The 23,859-nt window shown below is 54.4% G+C and overlaps 1 protein-coding gene across 2 annotated transcripts in view; it reads right to left on the bottom strand.

The window, feature by feature from the left end:
- Positions 1-1,273: 1,273 nt before the first annotated feature.
- TRIM62 (tripartite motif containing 62) overlaps positions 1,274-23,859 on the bottom strand; it is a 28,962-nt gene continuing 6,376 nt past the window's right edge. For both annotated transcript variants that reach the window (XM_079776681.1, XM_079776682.1), the window contains exons 3-6: positions 19,296-19,391; positions 14,761-15,017; positions 12,813-12,928; positions 1,274-3,448 (exon numbers count right to left, since the gene is read on the bottom strand). In XM_079776681.1, the coding sequence (XP_079632807.1) occupies positions 2,898-3,448; positions 12,813-12,928; positions 14,761-15,017; positions 19,296-19,391 (1,020 nt within the window). In that variant the 3' untranslated portion in view covers positions 1,274-2,897. The remainder of the gene's footprint in view (positions 3,449-12,812; positions 12,929-14,760; positions 15,018-19,295; positions 19,392-23,859) is intronic.

Here is a 23,859-nt window from a genome sequence, read left to right as displayed (position 1 = left end):
AAACCCTAAGACTAACATTAGCCTTACAGAATCCTGAACCATCAGAGCCAGGACCTTGGCTATCAATTACCTAGATCCCTAGCCCCTCCCCCAAAGAGATGGGGAAACTGGGGCCCAGGAGAGAGGGGACCCACTAAGCTTCACATAGTGCCTTCACAAGTCCATCCCTGACCGGGAGACACATGAGGCTTGGCTCCCAATTGAGGCTTAACTGGCAACTGCACAATTAATTCCACAATGGTGTGGAGCCTGGGCGCAGCTCCCACTTCGAATCTGGGGCGATCACAGTTCTGGGGGCTGCTTCCTGTCCCTGATGCAGTCCTCATAGTGGAGATGTCCGGGGAGGTCCAGGAAGAGTTTGGCTTTAGCTTTGGATGGGCCTGGGTCTGGTTTCCAGCTCTGCTGAATACCGGCTGTGGGTCCCCTGGGAAGTAATGTTTCTCCACTCAGACACTGAGATAATGATACCAACTTCACGGGGTTGTCCTAAAAAGTACCAGGCTGCTGCACCGCACCACACCACGGAGTGTGCACAGCCTGTGTCCACATGCAGGGCTCTGCCTGACTCCTGGCCAGGCTGCTTCCCCATAGACAGAGGCAGAATGCATCTGCTTCTACACAGCAGGCCTGGGGGCCTTCCTGGCCTAGGTGGTCCCACGCTCCACATAAGGCACAAGCAGGAAATAGACTCCTTAGGGTCAGAGCCAATCCAGAGGTTCAGGCAGCTCACATGGTTCCAGGCACTGGCTCTGGGAGGCAGCTGGAGTGAGGCAGGGCCTCCCTAAGTGCATTCCGTTTTGCGGCTTACTGATACATCATGTGAGACTGGGTTATTACCCCCCTTTTTCCATGTGAGGAAACTGAGACCCAGAGACATTACCTCATCGCTTTAAAGCCACACTGTGAGGGAGCCTGTATTCAAGCCCAGGTCTGTGGGATTCCAGAGACCAGGTTCTTGCCACTGCCTCATGAGCTCCGCTCTGCAACCAAGGCTACCGCCACCCTCTTCCCAGGCAGACTGCCACTCTTCCCTGGCTAATGAGTGTGATGTGAGTAGTGGTTCAGAACTTGGTTCTAACCCATGCTCCATCACGTACCCATGGGGGACAAGGAACGGTAAGCGATGCCCTCTATCTTAACCTCATTTTTCCACTTCTGTAAAATGGGCACAATACTAGCTACCCAGTAGAGTGCTTTGTGTATTCTAACGTATGTAGACTGCCTGAGACACAAGAGGTAGGCCTTTTTGTCTGTCAACATGAATGAAATTGACCACTGGTATCCTGTAACTTTAATTTAGTACAAATTCACCATAACTCACAAAATGGGCAACATTTAAAATAAAAACACTGCTGGGGGTGGCCCAAATTCGGGTAGATGAAGGGGTTGGGTGAGACTGAGGACTCCTCCTGCCCATGGGAGGCCCCAGTGGGCAGCAGTTGTGAGGTGAGAGCCCCCCAAGTTCAGCTAGTCTGGCCCCTTTGGGATGGGTGTGGTCAGCGACTCCAAGTTCAGAATGTAGGCCCCAGGCCTAGACAGAAAAGTCAAGGCTGGAGACACATTTCAGCCTGGTCCTGCAGGCCCATCCGCTGGGCTCCTGCCCCTGGGCAGGGACTCAGCACGGAGCAGGAAACGTGCGTTTCAAAGCCAAGGTCTGGACGCACACTCGTGGCAAAAACCATGCAGGGCTTCTTCAACATCCATTTTAACGTCCTTCTAATGGGCCTTTTTGTATGGCCGAGGCTAGAAAGAAAACTACAGTCCCCAGACTCCCTTGCAGCCAAGGTTTTGGACCTGATTTCTAATTCCCCAAACAGAATCCCTCATGGAGACTTGGATTTGGGAAGGGAATTGAGTGGGAGAAGGCAGGCCTCAGGACATCCATTTGCTGGGAAGCGTAGCAGAGGGAGCACAGTTCTGCAGTCAACAGTGGTTTCCTGCACTCGGGAGCGGCGTTCCTGGTCCGGAGAGACGCGATGAATCTGGCAGCTGGGAGCTGTTCTTGGAAATTCAGCAAAGTGCCTGCTCCTTCAGCCCCTCCAATGATTTTGTAAAGCCGTCAGGGGCCTGGTAATAAATCCTGTCTAGTTAAACGAGCTACAGCAGCTCTTGTTTCTACATCAGGATCTTAACGGAGATAGACGCCAAGTCTGACGAGAGGTCCCAGCCAGCAGCCCATTCTAGTAGTCGGGTCCTGATGAAAACAGCTGCTCCCTGCAGCCTGCTCCACACCCTAGCCTGTCACAGAGGTCGGGCTGGACCCTTCTCCAAGCCTCATCATTGGCTGCCGTCCACAGGCCACCACCGTCTTTACCTGCAGAGAAGTTGGAAAAGCAAGAACCATAACGCTCTTGGTCCGGAGGAGGAAGGAGAGAGTGGTTTTGAGGCCACGCTAGGTCCAGCTACTGCCTGTGTCCACTGTGGGCTGGGGTCATGGGTAAAATGGCCCATCACTAGCTTGGTCAGGGACAGTCTTAGGCCTGGGAGCCCAAGAGGGTTCTGAGTGTCTTCCGAGCTGCCAACCGCTGGCAACCACTCTGACATGCCCTGAGGTTAGGGCATGTGGGCAGGAGGGAGGGACAGGGAGACAGAGCCCTGCCCCTGAGAGGATGGGGATGAGGGTTGGGCAGGGGCTGCCCTGAGGGGAAGCCATGTCACACTCCGGGGCCAAAGATGCGTCCCCATCCAGGTCAGAGCTGAAGAACATCGATGCTGGAAGAGGGTTTAGGAGTCATGGAGCACAGCCTCCATCTTGCAGACAAGGAAAGGCAGGCTGAAGGGTAGACAAGCCGCCTGAGATCTCAGGCTGGCCAGCGGCGGAGTCCAGGCCTCCTGTCTCCTGGGCAGGGCTCCTGCTGGTGGCCAGGGCCCCGGCGCCTTCGTGTCCTTCCGCGGCATCAGATGCGGACGGTGTTGATCCGCAGGGGCTGCACGTTCTTGCCGTTGGCATGGCTCTGCCCGGGGCTGAAGTAGGAGCAGAGCTTGCCCGGGAACTTCTCGCGGAAGGTGTAGAGCCAGGACATGTCGTCCGCGTTGTAGAAGATGAGCAGGCCTTGGTCGTAGTTCAGGAAGACGCCCACCTTGTCCAGCTTGTCGCGGACGTTGAGCCGCGTCCAGGGCTCGGTGCAGGCGCTGTACTGGTTGCCGTCGTGCATGACGATGCAGTAGAAGCCGCGGCTGGGCTGGATCTGGATGCTGCCCTTGCGGCTCGCGGCCTCGTGGGCCAGCCCGATCACCCACTGGGTCTTCTCGGCCACCACCACCTCCCAGTAGTGGACGCCGCCGCTGAAGGCCTCGGCGCCCAGCACCGACACCTCCACGTCAAAGCGCTTGGGCGAGTCCTGCAGTGGTTGTGGGTGCAGGTTGCCATAGGCCACGATGGTGCAGTCGTCGGACAGAATCAGGCGCTGGTGGGCCGTGTCCGGGTCCAGGGTCAGCGCGGCTGGCACTGCAGGGGATGGAGGAGGGAGACGTGAGTGGAGAGGAGACTGTGGACCCATTCTGAGGGTCAGATTCTGATTGGTCCCCAGGAGGCTGTGTGAGGCGGAATACAAGCCTCCCGGGACCTCCGCTTCCTTTTCTGTGCAATGGGAGGGTAAAGGCTGAGGTCCTCCCAGGTGTCAACGTGGCTCAGGGGAGCACGCGCAATGCTGCTTGTTCAGGACAGATGCCTGGGGCCATACAGTGGGCACTCCACAAAAGTTTGTTGAATAAACCAGAATGAGGTCCAGAATTAAGAGAATAAACCAGAATGAGGTCCAGAATCAAGCTGGAAGGGAGTTTAAAAGATTATCCAAGGGCTGGATAGTCCCCTAGGGGGTGATTTGGAAATTTGTGGGAGATGTTTGGATTGTCTCAAAGATGTTAAATGCCCTGAATGGAATGCGCAGGGCAGCCCCAGGCCACCCCACCCATAATTTTCAAATGTTCCACCAGGCAATACTTTTTATACAGTTTGTAATATATATTGAATATTTTGGAATACAACTACCATGCAAACTGAGGAAAGACTAAGTGTGTTTTGTTTAAAACTTCACTGAGGCCCAGCCAGGGTGGCTCAGTGGTTGAGCGTCAATCTATGAACCAGATCATGGTTTGATTCCCAGTCAGAGCACATGCCCAGGTTGTGGGCTCGATCCCCAGTGTAGGGCATGCAGGAGGCAGCTGATCAATGATTCTCTCTCATCATTGATGTTTCTATCTCTCCCTCTCCCTTCCTCTCTGAAATCTATAACAATATATACTTTAAAAAATCTTCACTGAGAATTGTTCACCTTTTTGGAAACTATATCTTTAAGAACAAGGCCACTGACGGATATAACCTACCTGTTCCGGCTGCATTTGAGACAGAATAGTGTTTTACTTGATTATTTCATTATGTTTTCTAGTGTGGCTGTGAGTGAACATTTACATAGTGACATACACAACGTTTTATTACAGATAATTTTCTTCTGCTTTTCCTTCATATTACATATTATAGTCAGTGTGTATATATGCATGCACATGTATATATATCTTATATATTATATGTACTTAAAATTATTAAAAGGTCATTCTATCTTTGAGACATTACAAATTATTTGTTATGAGAAGTAGATAATGGGTCTGATAAATCTGAAAACCACTGATTCCAGGCCCACCCTCCCATTTGACAGATGTGGAAACTGAAACCCAGAGAAGAGACATGACTAGTGTCAGGTGATTCAGCAAAGCCAGGACTAATCTAGGCCAGTGGTCGGCAAACTCATTAGTCAATAGAGCCAAATATCAACAGTACGATTGAAATTTCTTTTGAGAGCCGAAAACCGACTTCTGCGCATGGGCCATGAAGCTTCAATCGCACTGTACGTGCGTGCCCGCACATGGTATTTTATGGAAGAGCCACACTCAAGGGGCCAAAGAGCCGCATGTGGCTCGCAAGCCACAGTTTGCCGACCACGGATCTAGGCCATGTACAACCCAGCCCCAGCCCTCTCTTCCAGTCTACCTCTCAGCTGCCGCTCCGCTTCCCACTCAGGCCCAAGGCCTTCACTCAGACTGTGTCCTCTCCCTCCTCCTCTCTGCTTGTAATCACCCCCCTGCCCCCCCCCCCCCCACACACACACACACAGCTCAATTCCATGGCTGATCCCCTGGAAACCTTCCCCGACTCCCAGCAGGTGTGCTCACTCTTTCCTCGGAGATTCTCTGACTTTGGGCCCTCTCCCAATATATTTTATACCCACATCTTCCAGGGCAAGGACTGTGTGCGATCCCGCTAGCCTCTCCCTGTGTGCCCAGCGCACGGGGAAGATTTCTGGAAAGGCTCACGCCGTGAAGCTGAGCCAGCTTGTGTTATCTTTGGGCAGCAGCGCTGGCTGGGTCACCGGGCTCCGGGCTGGCCACTGGCTGAGCAGAGCTGGCTCTGAGTCTCATGAACTCCTGTCTGTTTACTCCCGCCTCCCTGAGGGAGCTGATGCCCCGCGGGGAGAAGGGGAACCTGGAAGCGACCCTCCTTAGCGTGGACGACCACTTCCAGGCCTGAGCAAGGCTGAGGGGAGGGGAGGTGGGAAGAAGGAATCCTGTCATCATCCGGCTTTCTGGAACATTCCTTCTCAGTGAAGCAGGGACGTGGTTACACTTGGCGGGAGCACTGCCCTACTTCAAGCACCTCTGTTGGCTCTGTCCACGCACAGACATAAAACGCCTCCGTGAGGACGACCGTCTCCAACAGAGCACAGCAGACCGCCCTGGACTCTGCTTGTCCATATTTCCGCCAACAAAGCTGACCTCTGACATACCAAGCTCCTTCCAGGAGCTCTGTCAGGAGTGAATTTAGTTTTACATTTTACACTTTTCTTTCCTGGTCTTAGAATTCAGAGGGCTGCCCTGCGAACAGAGGGGCCAATGGAAATACAACTCTCTATCCAGGGACACTGAAGAGGGAGGGCCGTGAGGAGGAAGACACGGAATCAGCGTATGAATGTGTTACCCTGCCTTCTGACCGGTCACGGTGCCGCCTGTCAGAACCACCAGGTTCCTGCCACGGGAATGAGGGATTCCCACAGAGGGGTCAGGAGGTGAGAGGTGGAGAGGGTGGAGGAAGTGTGCGTGGGGTGGGGAGGGGGGGAGCTAGGGAAAGAAGAATGTCATCAGGCACAGATGGGCCACTCCTCCTGGCTGTGGAGGTGGGTCGTTCGCAGGTGTCAACTGCTGGGTCAGAGCGGGCACCACGCCAAGGTGTGGGCAGCAGCAGTTCCGAGTGCTTGCTGCAAGCTGGGCCTTATATCTGAGGTGCCCTGGATGATTTGAGGAGACCAGCAGCAGGCAGAAATTGTGGCTCAGGATAGAAGGACCAGGAGGGAGACTAGACTGGCAGGAAGGCTCAGCTCCCGACTCTTAAGCCTAGGTAGCATCGCAGGTCAATTCCAGTGCCACTGAGAACGGGGAGGCTGCTCTAGGAGGCAGCCCAGTGGGCTGTCCGAGGTTCTGAGATTGGGCCGACAGAAGCGAAGGGAAGGAGGTCCTGGGCACAGAAGCCCGGGCCCTGGATGAGGGCAGGGCACACCACTCATTGGCAGGGAAGGCAGAACTAGGGGGCGGAGCCTGATAACAGGGGCCAGGGCCCCACATCTCAGGGGCAGGGCTGGAATGGCCCTGGTGTTCTTATGAGGCAGAAGGCGTGGCCTGAACCTCAGGAGGCTTTTACACCCCAAAGGGTGGGCTGAGGGCCACCTCTAGGGCCTCCCACCTCATCATAAACAGAGGGTCCGGTCTTCGGGGCCTCCCTCTTGCCCCCCTGAGGCCAGGGCTAGCAGGAGTTAACAGCCTTCAGCTCAGAGAGACACCCAGCACCTCTTCTCCCTTTTGGAAGACAGGCAGTCCCTCCGCCCGTCCTTTATCCTCAGGAGAGGTGACCGAGCCAGGGAAACAAGTCCATTCCCCAGGGGTTTACTATCTTAGAGGTCAGAGTGCCTTCCTAGGTCCCAAAACACCATCTCAGAAAAACAAAAAGCAGGCAGCCTGTCTGTCTCCAGGTAGATTCCTGGCTCATTTAAGCCTCTCTGAGACCTTGAGGCTAAAATGCATTCGGGAAGGAGCATGGACTGTGGAGGCCCCAGGAAATGTCTCTGGGCCATCATTAACCACTCGCTACAGCTGTCCAAGCAGCAGAGAAACCCGCAGTCCAGCACCACTGCTTGGCAATGAGTGGCGTGTGCCTCTTTGTTCTCCAGGACAGTGGCTTTGAGCCTGCACGGGCCTAACAGGACAGGAGATACCATAAGCTCTTGCCTCTGGCCAGGCCTTTTTTAAAAAGCTGGCCCCCTAGGCCTCCCACCCACTCAGGCCCTCCGCTGCACAGTGCTGGCCTCTGTCAAGCATCTTCACACCTACTAGCTGATGGGAATACCAGAGCAGCCCCAGGAACACAAATGACTGTACCCATTTTCCAGAAGCGGAAAGTGAGGCCCTGGAGACGTCGCCAAGTTCAGTGGCTTGCTCAAGTTGCTACTTGGGGTGGCAGTAGCATTGGAACATGAGTTAAGGTCTTTTCAAACATCTTCTTTCCTGTATGTGGCCCCAGAAAGCCTGCTGGGTAAGACTGAGGAACCATCTGATATTCAGGATAATAGTGACAAGCAGGTACCAAGTACCAAGTTCTGGCTAGTTATCACCAAGAAAGGATTTTATTTAATTCTCACACCTACCCAGGGAAGATAAGTTACACTTTCCCGATCTACAGATGAAGAAACAGGCTCAGAGAGGGCAGCGATTTGCCCTTGGTCACACAGCTAGGTAGGCAGGGAACATGCTGGAACCCAAAATGACTGGATTCAGATAAGCAGGGGAGGAGGGAACAGGCCAGGAGAGGGAGGTGGTAGGGAAATAAGGGAGCAGTGTCTGGAGTCCTTGGGACAATGGCCACCTGGCCTGGCCAGGGAAGAAGTTGATGCCTGGGAGCTGGGACAATCAGGCCGGGCAGTTGTAGGAGGGTTTCCAATGTCAGCTGAGGGGTGGGGTGGGGGAGGGGGTGTTAGTAGAGAGTGGAAGTTGCAGAGCAGGGGCGAGGGGATGCGGAGGAGTGACAGGTGCTAGATGAAGTTCTCAGATGAGCCAATAGGGAGCTATAGAGCTGCAAGGGGGGCGTACAGGAAGCTGCTGGAATCCATGGGCTAGGTCCCTGGGGGTGCCTGCCCCTCCCACCTGGACATAAAGGGCCTTGGTGCTGGCAGAGGAGCCAGAGTGACTTCACAGGCCCTACAGACAAAGGAAGGGGCCTGGCTAACCAGGTCACTGTTCTCTGAACTCCCCGGGGGCCTCTGTCCTCGGCAGGATGGCCGGGGCACATGTTACTCGGCTCCCTCAGCCCCTCTTCCTACGGGCAGCTTTCTCTGGGGCAGTGGTTCTCAACTGGGGCGCTCTGCCTCGCAGGGGACCTCGGACAGACTGAGACATTTCTGGTTACCACAACAGGGGGCGGGGGGGGGGGCGGGGCGGCATCTAATTGTGTAGACACCAGGGATGCTGCTAAACATCCTACCGCACCCAGGGCAGCCCCCTACAACAAGGAATTATCCAGCCCCAGGGTCAATAGTGCTGGGGTTGAGAAACCCTGCCCTGGGGCAAGCAGCGAGTTCCCACAGCCACGGCTCCCTGGTGAGGGAGTGCAGACGGGAACACGAGCATCCCTGCTTGACAGAGGAAGAAACAGGCTCAAAGGAGGAAGGAGCTTGTCCAAGAACGTGTGGCAAGTTCCTTCAGTCAACAAATGTCTGAGTACCTACTTTATGCCAGATACCATTCTGATTGCAGAACTGAGACTGGGACTGGGACTCATTTCTTTACTCATTCATCAATAGACGTTTACTGTGCTGGCTGCTGGGGATCTGCAGTGGTGCATTAGACCCAGCTCTGGGCCCGCTGCAGCTCACAGTCTAGGGCAGTGGTTCTCAACCTTTCTAATGCCGCGACCCTTTAATACAGTTCCTCATGTTGTGGTGACCCCCAACCATAAAATTATTTTCGTTGGTACTTCATAACCGTAATTTTGCTACCGTTAATGAATCGTAATGTAAATATCTGTGTTTTCCGATGATCTCAGGCGACCCTGCTAGAGGTTCTCAACCTATCTAAGAGAATCCCTCCCACAGAGAACCGCTAGCAGGGTCGCCTAAGACCATCGGAAAACACAGATATTTACATTACGATTCATTAACAGTAGCAAAATTACAGTTATGAAGTAGCAACGAAAATAATTTTATGGTTGGGGGTCACCACAGCATGAGGAACTGTGTTAAAGGGTCGCGGCATTAGAAAGGTTGAGAACCACTGGTCTAGTGAGAGACAGCCACACAGACATTGACAGAACAGTGAGATCAGGAAACCCACGGCTACCTGGCGAAATGCAGGAGGGCTTCCCAGAGGAGGCATCGATAAACTAAGAGGTGAAGGAGGCAGGAGTTAGCCATCAAAGACGGAGGCTCACATAGAGGGCTGCAGGCTAGGGAGCAGTGTGTGTGTGCAAGGATGGAGGAGGGAGAATATAGTCCATGGGGCCTTGATGGTCAGGCTGAGATGCCCAGATTGCCTCTGAGCTGTGACAGGGATGCAGCAGGTGGCGGCTGAGACAAAGAGAGCTCCGAGGCCGTCTGCCGAGGGGCTTCCCTGGTCCGTGGCTGGGGCGGGAACAAGACCCTGGCACGTGCTTCCTGCCTCCTTGCGTTATGCTGCTTCATCCACGAGAGGCCCTGACCCTGCGGGGTCCCCCTGCGGAGGCCCCTCCGAGGTAGCAGCACATAGAGACCCCTGCCCAGGAGGGTAACCCAGAGGCCCAGCCAGGCTGCTGGGAAACGGGCCCTGCCCCCAACGACTGCCCCGTTGTGAATGAGGGCACAGAGCACTAGGAGGTGGCCCTTCACTTCTGTGAAATCCACAATCATGCATCAGATGAGTCACCTTCAGTCAGCTACAGGGCAGCCCTGCCGCTCTGCCTGGCAGTCACACGCTCAGGGATTGGCCTCAGCACCTCTCCGCCCCTACCCAGAAGGCCCAATTGTGAGCATCCTTGGACCACCCACCACCTTTGCCCATTCAGTTCAACATCCCTGTCTGGAGGCACCTCCAGGCCCCACCCTTCCCTTTTAGCCCTCAGTTCAAACATTATCTGTTCAGTGATGTTCAACAGGTCCTGGCTCCGCCCCTGCTCTATCCAGAGCCTCCCGGTGCCCCCTCAGGGCTCCCACAGCCCCGTGTGAGTCCCTGGTCATACATAGTCCTTGTCTTGATGGACTGTCCGAGTCTACTTGCCCATTTATCTCCCCTGCCCCATGAAAGTGCCTCAAGGGACTTTCAATGTGAATAGACCGAAAGAATGGATCCAGACAGGTGGAAAGACCTCTGACTGCTGTGTGACCTTGGGAAATCAGTGAGCCTCTCTGAGCCTCAGTCTCCCCAGCAGCCTTCCTGGGTTGGGTCTGAGGCCAGAGAATAGCTGGTTAGCTTAGTGGGTAAGGACACAGGCTCTGGGGTCTGACAGATACTGGATTTAAATCCTGGCTATCCATTTATAGGCTGTGACCATGGAAAAGTTCCTAGTGGCTCTATGCCTCAGTTACCTCATCTGAAAAAGTGAGGAGAATAAGAGTGCCTGCTTCTTGAGGAGAATTCCCCTCTATATTCTTGTCTTGCCTCTACAGCAGGGGTCCTCAAACTTTTTAAACAGGGGGCCAGTTCACTGTCCCTCAGACCATTGGAGGGCCGGACTATAGTTTTAAAAAAACTATGAACCAATTCCTATGCACACTGCACACATCTTATTTTGAAGTAAAAAAACAAAACGGCAAAAACACCCGCATGTGGCCCACGGGCCGTAGTTTGAGGACGCCTGCTCTACAGGACCTCATACCCGACTCAGGAACACACAAGGCTCCCTGCTGCCAAAAGGCTGGAATCTGCTGCCCTTGTCGGCTGTGTGATTTCGGGAAGGCGTCGATCTCCCAGCCCCAGGGTCCACAACCCTACTAGAGAACTGTTCAGACCCTCCTCTCTCAGCAAACTCCCATTACCTCCTCTTGCCCCTCCTCAGCCCCGAGGATGACCTTGCTTCCTACCTCGCTGGGAAAGGCGAAGCCATCAGCAGAGACTCCCCACAGCCCCACTGCCCCTCTGCTCGGTGCCCATTATTCTACCTTCTCTCGGCTCCCAGCAGATCCCACTCCTCAGCTGTCACTCCAGCAACTCTTGCTCCTTCATCTTCAATTCCGCCTTCTTCTCCTGGGCCTTTCCCATCAGCCCACACATATGCTGTTGCTTCTCCTGTCTTAAACCAACAGCTGCTGCCACACTCTCTCCTCCCCGCAAATAAAACTCCTCGAAAGCACTGTCTCCACGCTGTCTCCACTTCCTCTCCTCCCATTCTCTCTTGGATGATTTCCAATCAGGCTTTTGACCTTACTGCGCCAGCAAAACAGCTCTTGTTTAAGTCAGCCAAGAGCTCCATGTTGTAGACGGGAGAACAGTTTGGGGTCTCTCACACTTGGCGTAGCAGCCTTTGCCACCACCGGCCACTCTCCTCCTGGAACCACTTTCTCCACTTGGCCTCCAGGACATGCCAGGGTTCCCTCCTACTTCTCTGGCAGCTCCTTCTCCGTCTCCGTGGCTGGGCCCCCCTCCTGTCCCTGCCTGCCCCAAAGCTCCAAATGTTAGAGTGGTCCTCTCTCTCTTCCATCTACCCTCACTTCCTAGGTGAGCTCATCCGGGCCCATTCAGTACTGCCCACATGCCGGGGAGGCCGCCCTGACCTTTCTCCTGTACTGCAGACTCGTCATCCCAACTGCCTTCTCCACGTCAGTACTGAGACACTAATTGGCTTTGCAAAACTCGTGCTCACAAGCCCATTCTTCCAATCACCTCTGCCAAAATCATTGCAGGCTTCCTTGTCTTCTTTCTCTCACATGAGCAAATCCTATTGGCAATCCCTTCAAAGTATATCCTAAATCCCATCACCCCTCACCACCTCCACTGTCACCCCCCTGCTCCAAATTCTCACATTGGCCTACGGGCCCTCAGGGTCTGGCCACTGCTCCATCCCTGACCTCCTCACCTCAACTTCCCTTCTCACTCATGCCCTTCCAGCCACACCGGCCTCGTTACTGTTCTTTGAACATGCTCCGGCCTCAGGGCCTTTGCTCCTGCTATTCCTGAGCCAGGAACTCTTTCCTTGGATGACGCCATGGCTCACTCTCCTTCCTTCAGGTCTTTACTCCCATGCCTCCTTCTCAGTGTGGTCCCCTAACTGGATCCCCTATCTAAAATCTCTATTTTACCTCAGCACCCCCGAGTCCCTTTCCTATCCTTATCATTATTTAATAAACTATGTATTTTTCCTATTTACCTTTGTTTCTTCCTCTCTCACACCCTAGGATGTGAGATCCATGAGAGCAGGGATTTTTGCCTGTTTTGCTCACTGCGATATCTCTAGCACCTAGAACAGTGCCTGGTGTGAGGTAGGTGCTTTATATATACTGTACTTACAGAATGAATGAGTGACCTACCCAGGGCCTCAGTCTCTTCATCTGGAGAATGGGTATACTAATAAAACCTACCTCCTGGGGTTGTATGAGGATTCTTTGAGCCAAGTGATTGTGTAGGTGCCCAGAATAGGCTCTGGAACATAGTACGTGTTCAGCAAGGCACTCTTTTCATCCCTTGGCCCTGCCCCCTTCCTGTGTTTAGAAAAGGGGGCTGAGCTGGGATGGGCTCAAGAGACCTCAGTCCATGAGAATCCTTGCCTCTTCCTGGACTCTCTTGTTGAGAGGCAGGCAGGGCCTTACCTGGGTGGATATCCTGGAACAGGGACTTCCAGATGGTGTACTGCAGGGGGCCTGTGTACTTGGAGGTTGGAAAGTCTTCATATGTCAGATTACTCTCATGGATTTTCCCTTTGAGCCTGGAAGGAGAGCAGGAGAGCAGGTTGCATTGGGGGCTGGATTGCTGTCCCAACACTGGCCACCTTCAGGGTAGCCGACATGGGGTGAGGTCATGTGTGTGAAGTAGCCAGACCCAGATTCAAGTGCCTGCTTGTACCACTTCTTACCTCTCTAGCTATCAGCCTCAGTTTCCTCCTCTTTAAAAAGGGTACTATATGGCATCTGCCTTCTTGGTTGTAAGGATTACATGGCATAACATACATAAAATGCTTTGCACAGTGCTTGGCTCATGGTCAACACCAAATACATGATGTTAACTATCAGTATTGATCATCAACAGACCAATAACTAAGTGTTATTATTATTAAAGGTGGCTAGGGACCAGAGAGACTGGGGGTTGAATCCCAGCTTTCCCACATACTAATGAGGAGCCTTAACCAATTGATCCAGTTTCTCTGCGCCTCAGTTTCTACATGTGTGAAATGGGGATGATAGTGGTAACCACTTTCAAGGAGGCTATTTATTATATACTAGAAGCCCAATGCATGAAGATTCGTGCTAGAATGGGCTTTCCTTTCCCTGGCTGCTGGCACCGCCTTTCCACTCTGGCCCAGCCCCTTTCTGCTCAGGCTCCGGGAACCGCCTCTTTCCGCTCTGGGAGCTGCCTCTTTCCGCTCTGGCTCCGCCTTCCCACGCTGCCCAGAGGCCCTGAGAGACCGGGGGTGGGGCAGAATGCCTGCGTCATCGCTATGGCGATGACTCAAGCATTCCACCCCCGTCACTCAGCGCCTGTGTATGCAAAATAACTGCCATCTTTGTTGGGTTAATTGGCATATCACTCCTGATTGGCTGGTGGCGCAGTGGAGGTACGGTCAATTTACATTTGTCTATTATTAGGTAAGACTAGAGGCCTGGTGCATGAAAATTCATGCACTGGAGTGGGGGTCCCTCAGCCTGCCCTGCCCGCTCTCAGTCTGGGAGCCCTCAGGGGCGGGAGGCAACCTGGCGATCAGGGGAAGGAGACACCCCTATCACACCTCTGCTGCTGCCACTGCCGGCAGCACAAGCTTCGGCCGGCCCTGGTTACCTGAGCCTCGGGCAGCCCTGGGTGGCTGGGCAGCTGCCATCCGAGGCTTGCCTGCGCCTTGGGCCAGCCCTGGGCGGCTGAGGGGGCTGAGGGCGGGTCCGGCCACACCGTGCACCTACCGCCCCCCCCCGCAAGCTGGGCTGAAAGGACTGTGGGACTCCAGTGGCAGGCTGAGGGGACTGGGTGCCACCATCTTGTGGCTATGGGTGCCGCCGTCTTTGTGATAGTGTGATGGTCAATTTGCATATTCCCTCTTTATTAGATAGGATAATATGCATGTTATTATAAATCACATAAATCTGTAAGTAACAAACATATTATAACACAAGTAATATACTATATTGTGTAAACATAAATACATAAAGCCTTTAGCACAGACTCTGGCATACAACAGATGTCCTATACCAGTGATGGGCAACCTTTTGAGCTTGGTGTGTCAAACTTCGCCAAAAAACTGAGCATAACTCGGGTAGTGTGTCACTTTGAAGAAAAAGCTAACTCTAAGACTCTAGTCGCAAATGTTTCATCCTCAGGAGCAGCAAATGTTTCATCCTCGGCATGCGGCCGCGTGTCATCAGAAATGGCTACGTGTGTCAGTGCTGACACGCGTGTCATAGGTTCGCCATCACTGTCCTATACATTTGATCAAGATGTAAATGAATGAATTCTCTGCTAACCACCCCATCTGTCTCCATCCCTACCACCTCACATGGGCTAAGTAGGGTATACCCATCTCAGGAAGGTCCCTGACAGGCAGGCACTTGCCTCTCGGACAGTGAGGCCACCCCGGCCAGGAAGGTGTGTCGGTCGGTTTCGGCCAGCCGCTCCTGCAGGATCTGGGCCCCCTCCTGCACCTTGTGCAGCTGCTGGCTGTAGCGCTGGACTTTCTGCTCAATGTCAGTCAGTGTGCGCGCGGTATCAGCCTCCAGCTCCTCCAGCATGGCCTTCTGCCGCTCCCGCAGCAGCCGGTGCAGCCGCTCGAAGGCCTCGCCAATAGTGGTCCGCAGGCTTTTGGTGGAAGACTGGGGGGACAGTCATCAGCGGTTATGTTAGGGATAGCAGATGGGGTGATGCCTGGATGAGAGGTGGAAACGGAGAGTCTTGGCATGTAGAGAGGAAGGAAGGGAAAGGGCAGACTTGGGGCGAGAATGGCACATGCAAAAGCACGGTGGTATGAAATGACTGGCATGGCCAGGCACAGCACATGATTCTGTATGCCCTGTTAGGAAACTAATGAGACAGCCCAGGTAAGACAATGAGGCACGAACTAGAGGATCAGCAAAGGGACATGGCTTGAAAGACATTTAGGGTGTGGAAGGCTGACTGGCTAGATGTAGGCGAGAAAGTTGAGGATGACACCCAGATTTGGGGCTTAGGGTCAGAGGGATGAGAAGCTGGAAGAAAGCTGGGGGTGGGCGGGGTAAGGAAAAGATGTTGATTTCAATCTGTGAAGTCTTTATTTTTGAGAAAAATCACTCATGGGCACAAGCAAAATGACAAAGAGATGACATATCAGAAGCTTTATAAACTTCAATGTGCTGGGCAAACCTTGGTGGTCACTCAGCCTGTCCTGCCACCCCTGAGGCCAAGGAACAAGAGCAGGAGGTTAAGGCCATTATCAGAGGAGGCAAGCATGGACTTGAGTGGTTCTCTCTGCCCCCACAGGCATGCCAGACCCAGGAGGGGGCTGAGAGGTGTAGGGCACAGGCTTTTGTGCCCACAGTGTGGGTGAGGATCCCAGCTCTGGGTCTTGAGTATGGCAACCTCAGTTGCCTGATTATCTACGAACCTTAGTTTTCTTATCTGTGCAAAGGGTAAACTACATTGCAGGGTTATGGTGAAGATTGAATGAAGGGATGTTCGCAAAACGCATGACATTGTTCAAGGTGCAGAGAAGGAGCCTGGTCATTAAAAAGGCATCAGTTCTGACAGACACATCCTAGAAGTTCTCCACTGAGAGACGGCTTCTGAGCTGCAGCCTGGAGAATGAGCGGCTGTCAACTGCGGGTGAGGAGAGCAGGAAGAGGGAACAGCGCCAGTCAGGATGACACACACAGGGCACAGAGCGTGGCCAGGCTGCAGCAGTGTGTGGGGCCTGCCTCTGCGATTATACTTTGTGGGATTCTGGCTGGGAGTTCACAGAGTCAGGGACCCTGCTGTGTACAGTGCCCAGGGCTCTGTGGGAGGCTCCACAAAGGCTCAATTAGGGCCAGTTTCCTCCCTGTCTTGGCGGCAGAAAGAGCTGCTGGCAGTGGGCCAGCCTCCTTGCGCATGCCCACCCAGAGCGCCAGGCAGACAAAGGGGTGGAGGGGAGGCTGGGGACAAACAGCCCAGTGCCTGAGCCCCCACCCAGGGAGGGCAGAGGCTTCGGCAGCGGCAGGTCACGGCAGGTCCCGATGGAGAAATGGGGCCTGCCCTTCCCGCACCATCTGCCGCTGCCCCCCAGAGGTCCCCAAATTGCAGGGCCACCCCTTCCAGTTCCTCCTCAGCCATGCTGCAGCAGCATCTGGCCCGCTGGCCACCCTCTACTAATTGAAAGTTCTGGTTTGCCTCCCACCTATGTGGCTGCTCCCTCTCTGCCACCCATGTTCCGTAGGGCGCGTCCAGGCCAGCTCCCCCCATTCTCATCCTCCGTGCCCTCCACCCTCTCCGGCTCTCGATGCTTTGAGGAGGGCTCCCACGTCCTTATCGGTGGCCTTGCATGACTCCTGAGCCCCATGTTCATTTCCCCACCTGCCTCCTCCACACACACCCCAGGATCCCACAGGCCCTCCAACTCTTTCGGTCCAAAGTCAGCTTTGTGTCTTGGCCAACAAACCCGCTGCAGGAGTGATCCTTCTAATGTGTAAGCTGGGCCACAGCCCATCCTGCATTGAAGAACCTGTCTAGGTTCCCGGAGGACTAGTGAAATGCTGAATTCCTTCGCCTGGCATTCAGAGTCCTCGGCTCATCCCCGCTGACCTTCTCGTGCCTTTGCACTGCAGTCCCACCTGCCTGGAAAGGATACCCCAACAGAGAGCTTATTCACCTGGCAAACTCCTACTGATCCTACAAGGCCCGGCTGTCTCCTCCGTGGCACCTGCCTTAACTTTTCAGGCAGTGAGTGCAATGTTCCCGGAGCATGTTGTAAATACCTTTTAATACACTGTCCCAAACTGTATGTGGCTCCCAGCTATTAGATCCATCCCTCACCCCATGGGAATGATGTCTTCGTCACCTCTTTCCTCCTCCCCCTCCAACCCCCGGTGTCCATCCCAGGGCCTGGCACAAGGCTGGTGCAGTCAGGACCTGCCTGAGAGATGAAGGAGGGAAGGGTCTTGCCCAAGATGTCTCTGCAAAGGTGGGTGCAGACCCCATCTTATTTCTAGAGTGGGAGCCCAGTGTCCCCAGGACAGAAGAGGATGGGTAGGCAAGGTGGGAGAGGCAAGGAGAGGGCAGCTCAGAAGTGGAACATCAGAGTGACAGCCACCCCAGGAGACCCAAAGATGTTTTCTGACCTAGCTGGCTCGCTGACCACAAAGCCAGGAGGGATCTTGCTGAGGACACCCCAGCATGAGGCTGGAATATGCACTAGGCTCTGACGTAATTGGACAGCGAGCTCCTGATTGGCTACGTACTCGCTCTGGGGCCTCAGGTCAGTCTGTCAACCACTCTGTGTCTCAGTTTCCTTGCTGATAAAATGGAGATACCTCAAAAGGTATTTCCACCACACACACACACACTTATTTGTTCTGCAATTATTAACTGTGTGGGAGGCACTGTGCTAGGTCTGAGAGTCCTGCTGTCATGGAGGTGACATTCTGTGAGGCTCAGTGAGACAATGAATAGGAAACAATTTCTAGTGGAGAAAGGGTTAGCTTAACTGGTGTGTCCTGGTTACTATAGTCCTTTCTATGGCACAGCCACCCCTGCCTCACCCCCAATCCCTTTGGTACAGTGGCTGGGAAAGCAGCCCCCACCCCAGCCCACCACATCCCTGGGAACACACTGGGGCTTGGAGGAGCTGGGGTCGTTTCAGAAAAACACCCTGCCAAGAATGCATCACCCAGTCAGGGCCGACCAAGGAAAACATTGGGCCTGTGGAGAGAGGTCAGACAGACCCTCAGGCTGGGCGGTTGGAGGAGCAGGCGCCGCAGGAAAGCGGAGTCAGGCACCAGGTGAAATATGACCTCCAAAGCATCCATAGGCATTTCTTGTATAAACACCCCAGTCCAGACAGGAAGCAGGGCTGGGGGAACTGGAGGGTAGGTGGCCCCCCAGGACCTCCCAGAGGTAGACAGATGGACAGGAAATCAGGGGAGGAAGAGGTCAGTGGAGAAAAACAATGGGGGGAGGGGGGAGAAAAGAAGAGAATGCTGGGGAGAAGCAACAGACCACATTCCCCCCTCACCCAGGCAGAGGCTTCCCTTTGCTTCTCTTTTCCTGAGAAGTGTATACTCACCAGGCAGATGGGGAAACTGAGGCTGTGAGAAGCAAACAGGCCAGAGTTCTGTGACTGTTTCTCATCTGTTGCTAGCAGAGGGTCCTGCCCAGAGGCCCTCTGGAATGTTCTCTAAAGAAATGTCTGAAACCCCACAGCAGGTTGCCAACATGGGGCACAGATCTGGATCTCCAACGGCCTCTCCCGGCCCCAGTGTGACCTCCTGAGGCCCAGAGCATGCCTAAGGCTCTGCTCCAGCTGCTGCCGGCAGTGAAGTCAAACTGTGAGCAGCTCGTGGTGCCTCAGGATTCACAGCCCTCCTCTCAAGGCCAAGAAAAAAGGCTTTTCTTTTTTAAATCACTGTGGCCAGAGACAGGAGGGTTTGACCCTATTTTTCAGAGTCCATGATCCCAGGCCTGAGTTTGACAGAGGAGATGATATCAGGCCTGGCCCACAAATCATCAGGAGAGCTTCAAGGGAGGATGCTCAGGGCTGGCTCCTCAGTCAACAGGCGTGGTTAGTCATGTAGGAGGAAAAAGACCCCTGCAGGGAGCCGCGGAGGGGGGCGGTTCCCGGGGCCTCTGGTCCCACCTCAACTTCCACCCAAACCAGGAAGGGAGAAAGGGATCCACCCTTAATCCAAGCACTAACCCAAATCCTTGCTCTCAGTTACCCTGCACTAAGTTCCACCTCATTTACCTTTGCTGAAGCCTCAACCTCGGCTCCACCTCCACAGTCCCGCCCCTCCATGTGGAGTTCGGCCCCTCGAAGCCCCGCCCCCACAGCAGGGCCGAGTCCCGCCCCTCATCTTCCCCGCTGGCCCCGCCCCGCTGGCCCCGCCCCGCCCGGCCAGTCACCTCCCAGGCCAGGCCCGGCTCACCTTGTTCTCCGCCAGCTGTCGCTTGAGCAGCTGCAGCGCCTCCGTGTGCTCCCGCTCGCTGTCCTGAAGGGCCTGAAGCTGCTCCTTCAGCTCCCTCTGGAAAGAAAAAGCCCCAATTTACCGTGCTTGCCAGTTTCTGTGATGTGAACACTCCCACCACAGCCGGTTTCAAGCTATCAATGTGAGGTCACAGGACACGGGGCTGCGGAGAGCTTTGCACAGTCAGCTCTCAGGAGCCGGTGCAAGCTGACTCCAGCACACAGTGGCCTGGGGTCCTTTCCCATAGACGTGTTTTGTACGTGGAGGAGAAATACACCCTCATCTAATTTCAGCTCCTTTAGTCAGGTCTGTATTGATAACAGCTGGAAGTCATTCCTAAAGGATTCCTGTGCGAGAGAGTCGTTGGAGCAGATGGACTAGTTCTCTCTGTGGAAATGTTTGGGCCCCACCCTGGAGACTTGAAGGAACCCTGCCCATCTGCTCTTCAGGCTCACCCTAACTGCCTTGGGTCTGTCCAACTCGGGACATGGTCTGGCAGACACACAGATGTCTGAGGAGGTGGGCCAAGAGCTACAAGCCTCCCCCTTGGTGGTCCTCGTGGGTCCGCAAATGTCCCAGCCACCCAGGCAGCTCTTTAGAGTTTCTGAGGAAGCTGCCCTGGAGGTTATGATCTGCACGTAGCTCAGGGGACCCGAGGGCCTCGGACAGCTTTCTTCCTGCTTTCAGGGCTGGAGCAGGGACAGCCGGCCTGCCCCTTCCCCTTGGACCCCGGGAGCAATGGAACACTCATTCGTCCACTCCATGAACACGTGCTGAGGCCTTCGTGGGCCCCACATGATGCTGTGTCAGCGACAGGGAGTGCGATGAGGGGCGAGTTTCAATCCATGATGCCTCGGGAGGGGTGCGGATGAGTTGGGAGGAAGGTAGGAACACAGACATGAATGTTTCTCTCTCTCTCTCTCTCTCCTCCCTCCCCCTTCCTTCCTCCCTTCCACTCTTTCTAAAAATCAATGGAAAAATAGCCTCAGGTGAGGATTAAAAAAAAAAAAAGTTACCCATCAATCTCCCCTACAAGATTGTGGGCTCTCAAGGGAGGGACTGTGTCTGATAGATTTTCACATTCTCAGTACCTAGGACAGGGCCAGTGACTTGGGTATGAATCTGCCCTGGGAAGAGCTGGGCAAGTCAGACTTCTGAAAGGGTGGGAGGGGAGAGCTCTAGCGACTGCCCCCCCCCCCCCCCCCCCCCGCCCGGCTTCCCACATGCCTCCTTCCAGGCCTGGATCAGAGGCTGGCTCTGCCACAGGCTAACTGTGTGACCTTGGGCATGTACCCTAACTTCTCTGTGCCCCAGTTCCTCATCTATGAAATGGGGATAATAATACCTTCTAGGGTTGGGTAAAAGGAGATCATAGTAAGAAGTGTTTAGTAGCCTCATAGGAAATCACAAGGCAGGCATGTGTTTTTGTTGTTTTTTTAAAATATGAAGTAATATGTTTATCTAACTGTTTCATTAATTCAATTTCTAATTAAAATATCAGAGGATCAAATAAGGGAAATGTACAGAATTTGTACTGCTGTGAGGACACAGATAGGGCAGAGCTTGGCATACAGAGTGCTCAGGGGATGGAGTGGTCACCATGTCCCATGGGAGGCTTCTGAGCCACTTCTCCATGTCCTCACCCCTTGCTGTGTTCAGGTCCCTCCCTGCCTCCTCAGGAAGCCAGATCAGGAAGGGGTCCCAGGCACCATCTGGTCCAACCCCCTGGACTTCTTGAACAGGAAATTAAGGTCCAAGAAAAGGGACTGAGTGGCCCACAGCCACACGGATTGACATAGGAGAACCAACCGGATTCCCAGCAGAGGTCAGACAGGAAACACGAAGCTACTGATAAACTAAGTGATAGGGCTAACCGGGAGGCAGGGCACTGGCAATGCCAGGGCTCAGGACCAGAGGGGCTGGAGGTGGCGTGATTTGGGTTTGAATTTCACAGGCGTCATGTCACCTGATTCTCACGAGGTTAGTGCGCCTTGTCACCTCCATCTCATAGAGGGGGCAATGGAAGCTCAGAGAGGTCAGGCAGCTGGCCTAAAGTCACACAGCTCAGGAGGGGCTCTGAGTAACTCCAAATCCATGCTGGACACCCTCGGCTGCTCTGTCTCCCACCCAGTTCAACGTAGCCATCATGTCTGGTCACCCGTGGTCAGGCTTTGGGCCAGCCACTCGAGGGTATAGACACAGTCCTTGCCCTTGAGGAGCCTGAAGTTATTTTTTAAATATATTTTATTGATTTTTTACAGAGAGGAAGAGAGAGGGATAGAGAGTTAGAAACATCGATGAGAGAGAAACATCGATCAGCTGCCTCTTGCACACCCCCTACTGGGGATGTGCCCACAACCAAAGTACATGCCCTTGACCTGAATCGAACCTGGGACCCTTGAGTCCGCAGGCCGACGCTCTATCCACTGAGCCAAACCGGTTTCGGCGAGGAGCCTGAAGTTAGTTGGAGAGGCAGAAATTAACAAGGGAGAAAGAATAAACATGGAGGGATGGCCTAGGAACCGATCCAGCTGGCTGCCACCGACTGTGTTTGTGACACTGTCCCTCTACCTGTTTCCCAATCTGTAAAGTGCAGAGAACAGCACAGGCTCCGTGGTGATCAGGATTAGATGACCTCAGTCACGACCTGACACGATGCCTAGGATGTGCTGTCACTCTTAGTTGCTGTCATTATCGTCATAACAATTACAATCACAGGTGAAATAGGGACTCAGACCTGCGGAGCTTCCAGGAGAGAGTTTATTTCTGATGGACAGATGGGCAGGGTTCCTTCAAGTCTCCAGGGTGGGGCCCAAACATTCCCACGGAGAGAACTAGTCAGGCAGGGGCACACCTGGCTGTGCAGGAAGTGGGGGGGCGCAGGGGATGGCTGGAGCCAAGTATGTGGCAGGGGGTGGAGTCACAAGATGGAAAGGCCCTGGGGCTAGCTCCGTGAGGGTGCGGGTGGGGAAGGCTTGAGGGGGAGGTGGACTCTGCAGGGGCCTGTGGGAGCTGGGCAGGGCAGGAGGAGGGGACCGGAGGGTGCACCTGCAGCGGGCAGAGCCACAGCTCTGCACCTCTTCCTCCTGCGGAGGCGAGGGGGCAGAGGCAGGGCTGGTGCATGGAGCGCACACAACTACGTAAATACTCAGGCGAGAGGCTCTGGGGCTCCGGTAGGTTTGGAGAGGCCAGGATGGGACAGCAGCTGTGGGGACACATGTCCTCAAGGCCAGACCTCCCTCTTGAGCGGCCACCCCTCTCCCAGCCCAGGAGAGAAAGCTGCCTCAGGAAGCCATCTCTCCGTGACTTCAGGGACCCTCTCAGCCCCTCACTGATCAGTGCAGCCCAGGGGAGACAACGTGAGCTCTGGCGTCCGAAAAGCCCGGGTTCCAGTCCCGACTGCACTTTGCTTTCTCAGGGCCCACCTCTCAGGGCCGTATCTGCCCAGTGGGGATGAGAGCCACGCACAGGGTTGTGATGAGGGTTAGATGAGTGGGCTCCTAGGAAAGGGCCCAGTGTGGTGCTGGCACATCGTGGGTGCCCAAGGCCTCGCCCCTCCTCTGTGCACTGGTACCGCTCTCTCTTCCCTTCTCTGCCCCAAGGATGCCGGAAATCTTAATAAGGCAAACTGAACCTGCTTCTCCTTTCTCCTTTCCTCCCAACCCCTCCCTGATGCCCAGAACTCCTGATGCTCCTGCTCCTCCCGGCAGGACGGAACTCCTGCATTTCTTCTCTGTCTTTGAGCCCCACCACTCGGTCCATTCTGAGCTTCGCTGTCTCTGGCTACACCTCCTGTCTGCTCCCCCAGCCTCCAGGCTCTCCCATCAGTCCACCCTGAGAAGATCAGACCAGGCCACACTCGCCTGCCCAAACCCATTCCTGGCTCCCCGGCATCTCCAGGATCAAGTCCAAGCCCCTTGGGCTGGGGGGTGGTGTATTCAAGGTCCTTTTGACCTGGTCAAGCTTCCCTTTCCTGCTTTCCCCATATACCTTCCCCTCCAGCCACAACCAACCACCTGGGCATGTGCTCACTTCCATGCCTGTCCCTGGTCAGACTCAGGTGACCCGAGTCTGAGTTCCAGCTTCAGTGACACTTAGCGGTTGTACTAAAGCACAGTTTCTGAGCCTCAGTTTCCTCATTTGAAAAATGGAGTGATGGGACTCAATTCATAGGGTTGCTGTGAAGACTGAGAGAGAGGGACAGAGAACCACGGCAGGGCCAGGGCTCATTCATTCTCTCCTGGGCCCCACACAGGCCTTGGGCTGGAGTGTCAACTGAGAAATTTACTTAATGAGTCTCTGAACCCAATGGGAACCCACCTCCAGGTCCTCCACCCCCACCACCAGTGTCCAAGCAGATCTCAAGGTCCCGGAGATAAAGGCTGCTGTGAAAACTCCCCTGGATGAGAGTGCATAGAGCTGAGTTCTGGCCTAACCTTGGGCAAGTCCATTTCTCCATCTGGAAAGGGGGGAGAGGGTGGAACTGGATGGCCTCTGAGCTCCCTCCCCATTCAGGTGCTCCCCA

The sequence above is a fragment of the Cnephaeus nilssonii genome, assembly GCF_951640355.1.
Source record: "Cnephaeus nilssonii genome assembly, chromosome: 7".
NCBI classification, from domain to species: Eukaryota; Metazoa; Chordata; class Mammalia; order Chiroptera; family Vespertilionidae; genus Cnephaeus; species Cnephaeus nilssonii.
Note: the sequence above shows the minus strand (reverse complement) of the source record. Positions and strands in the feature narration are given on the sequence as shown.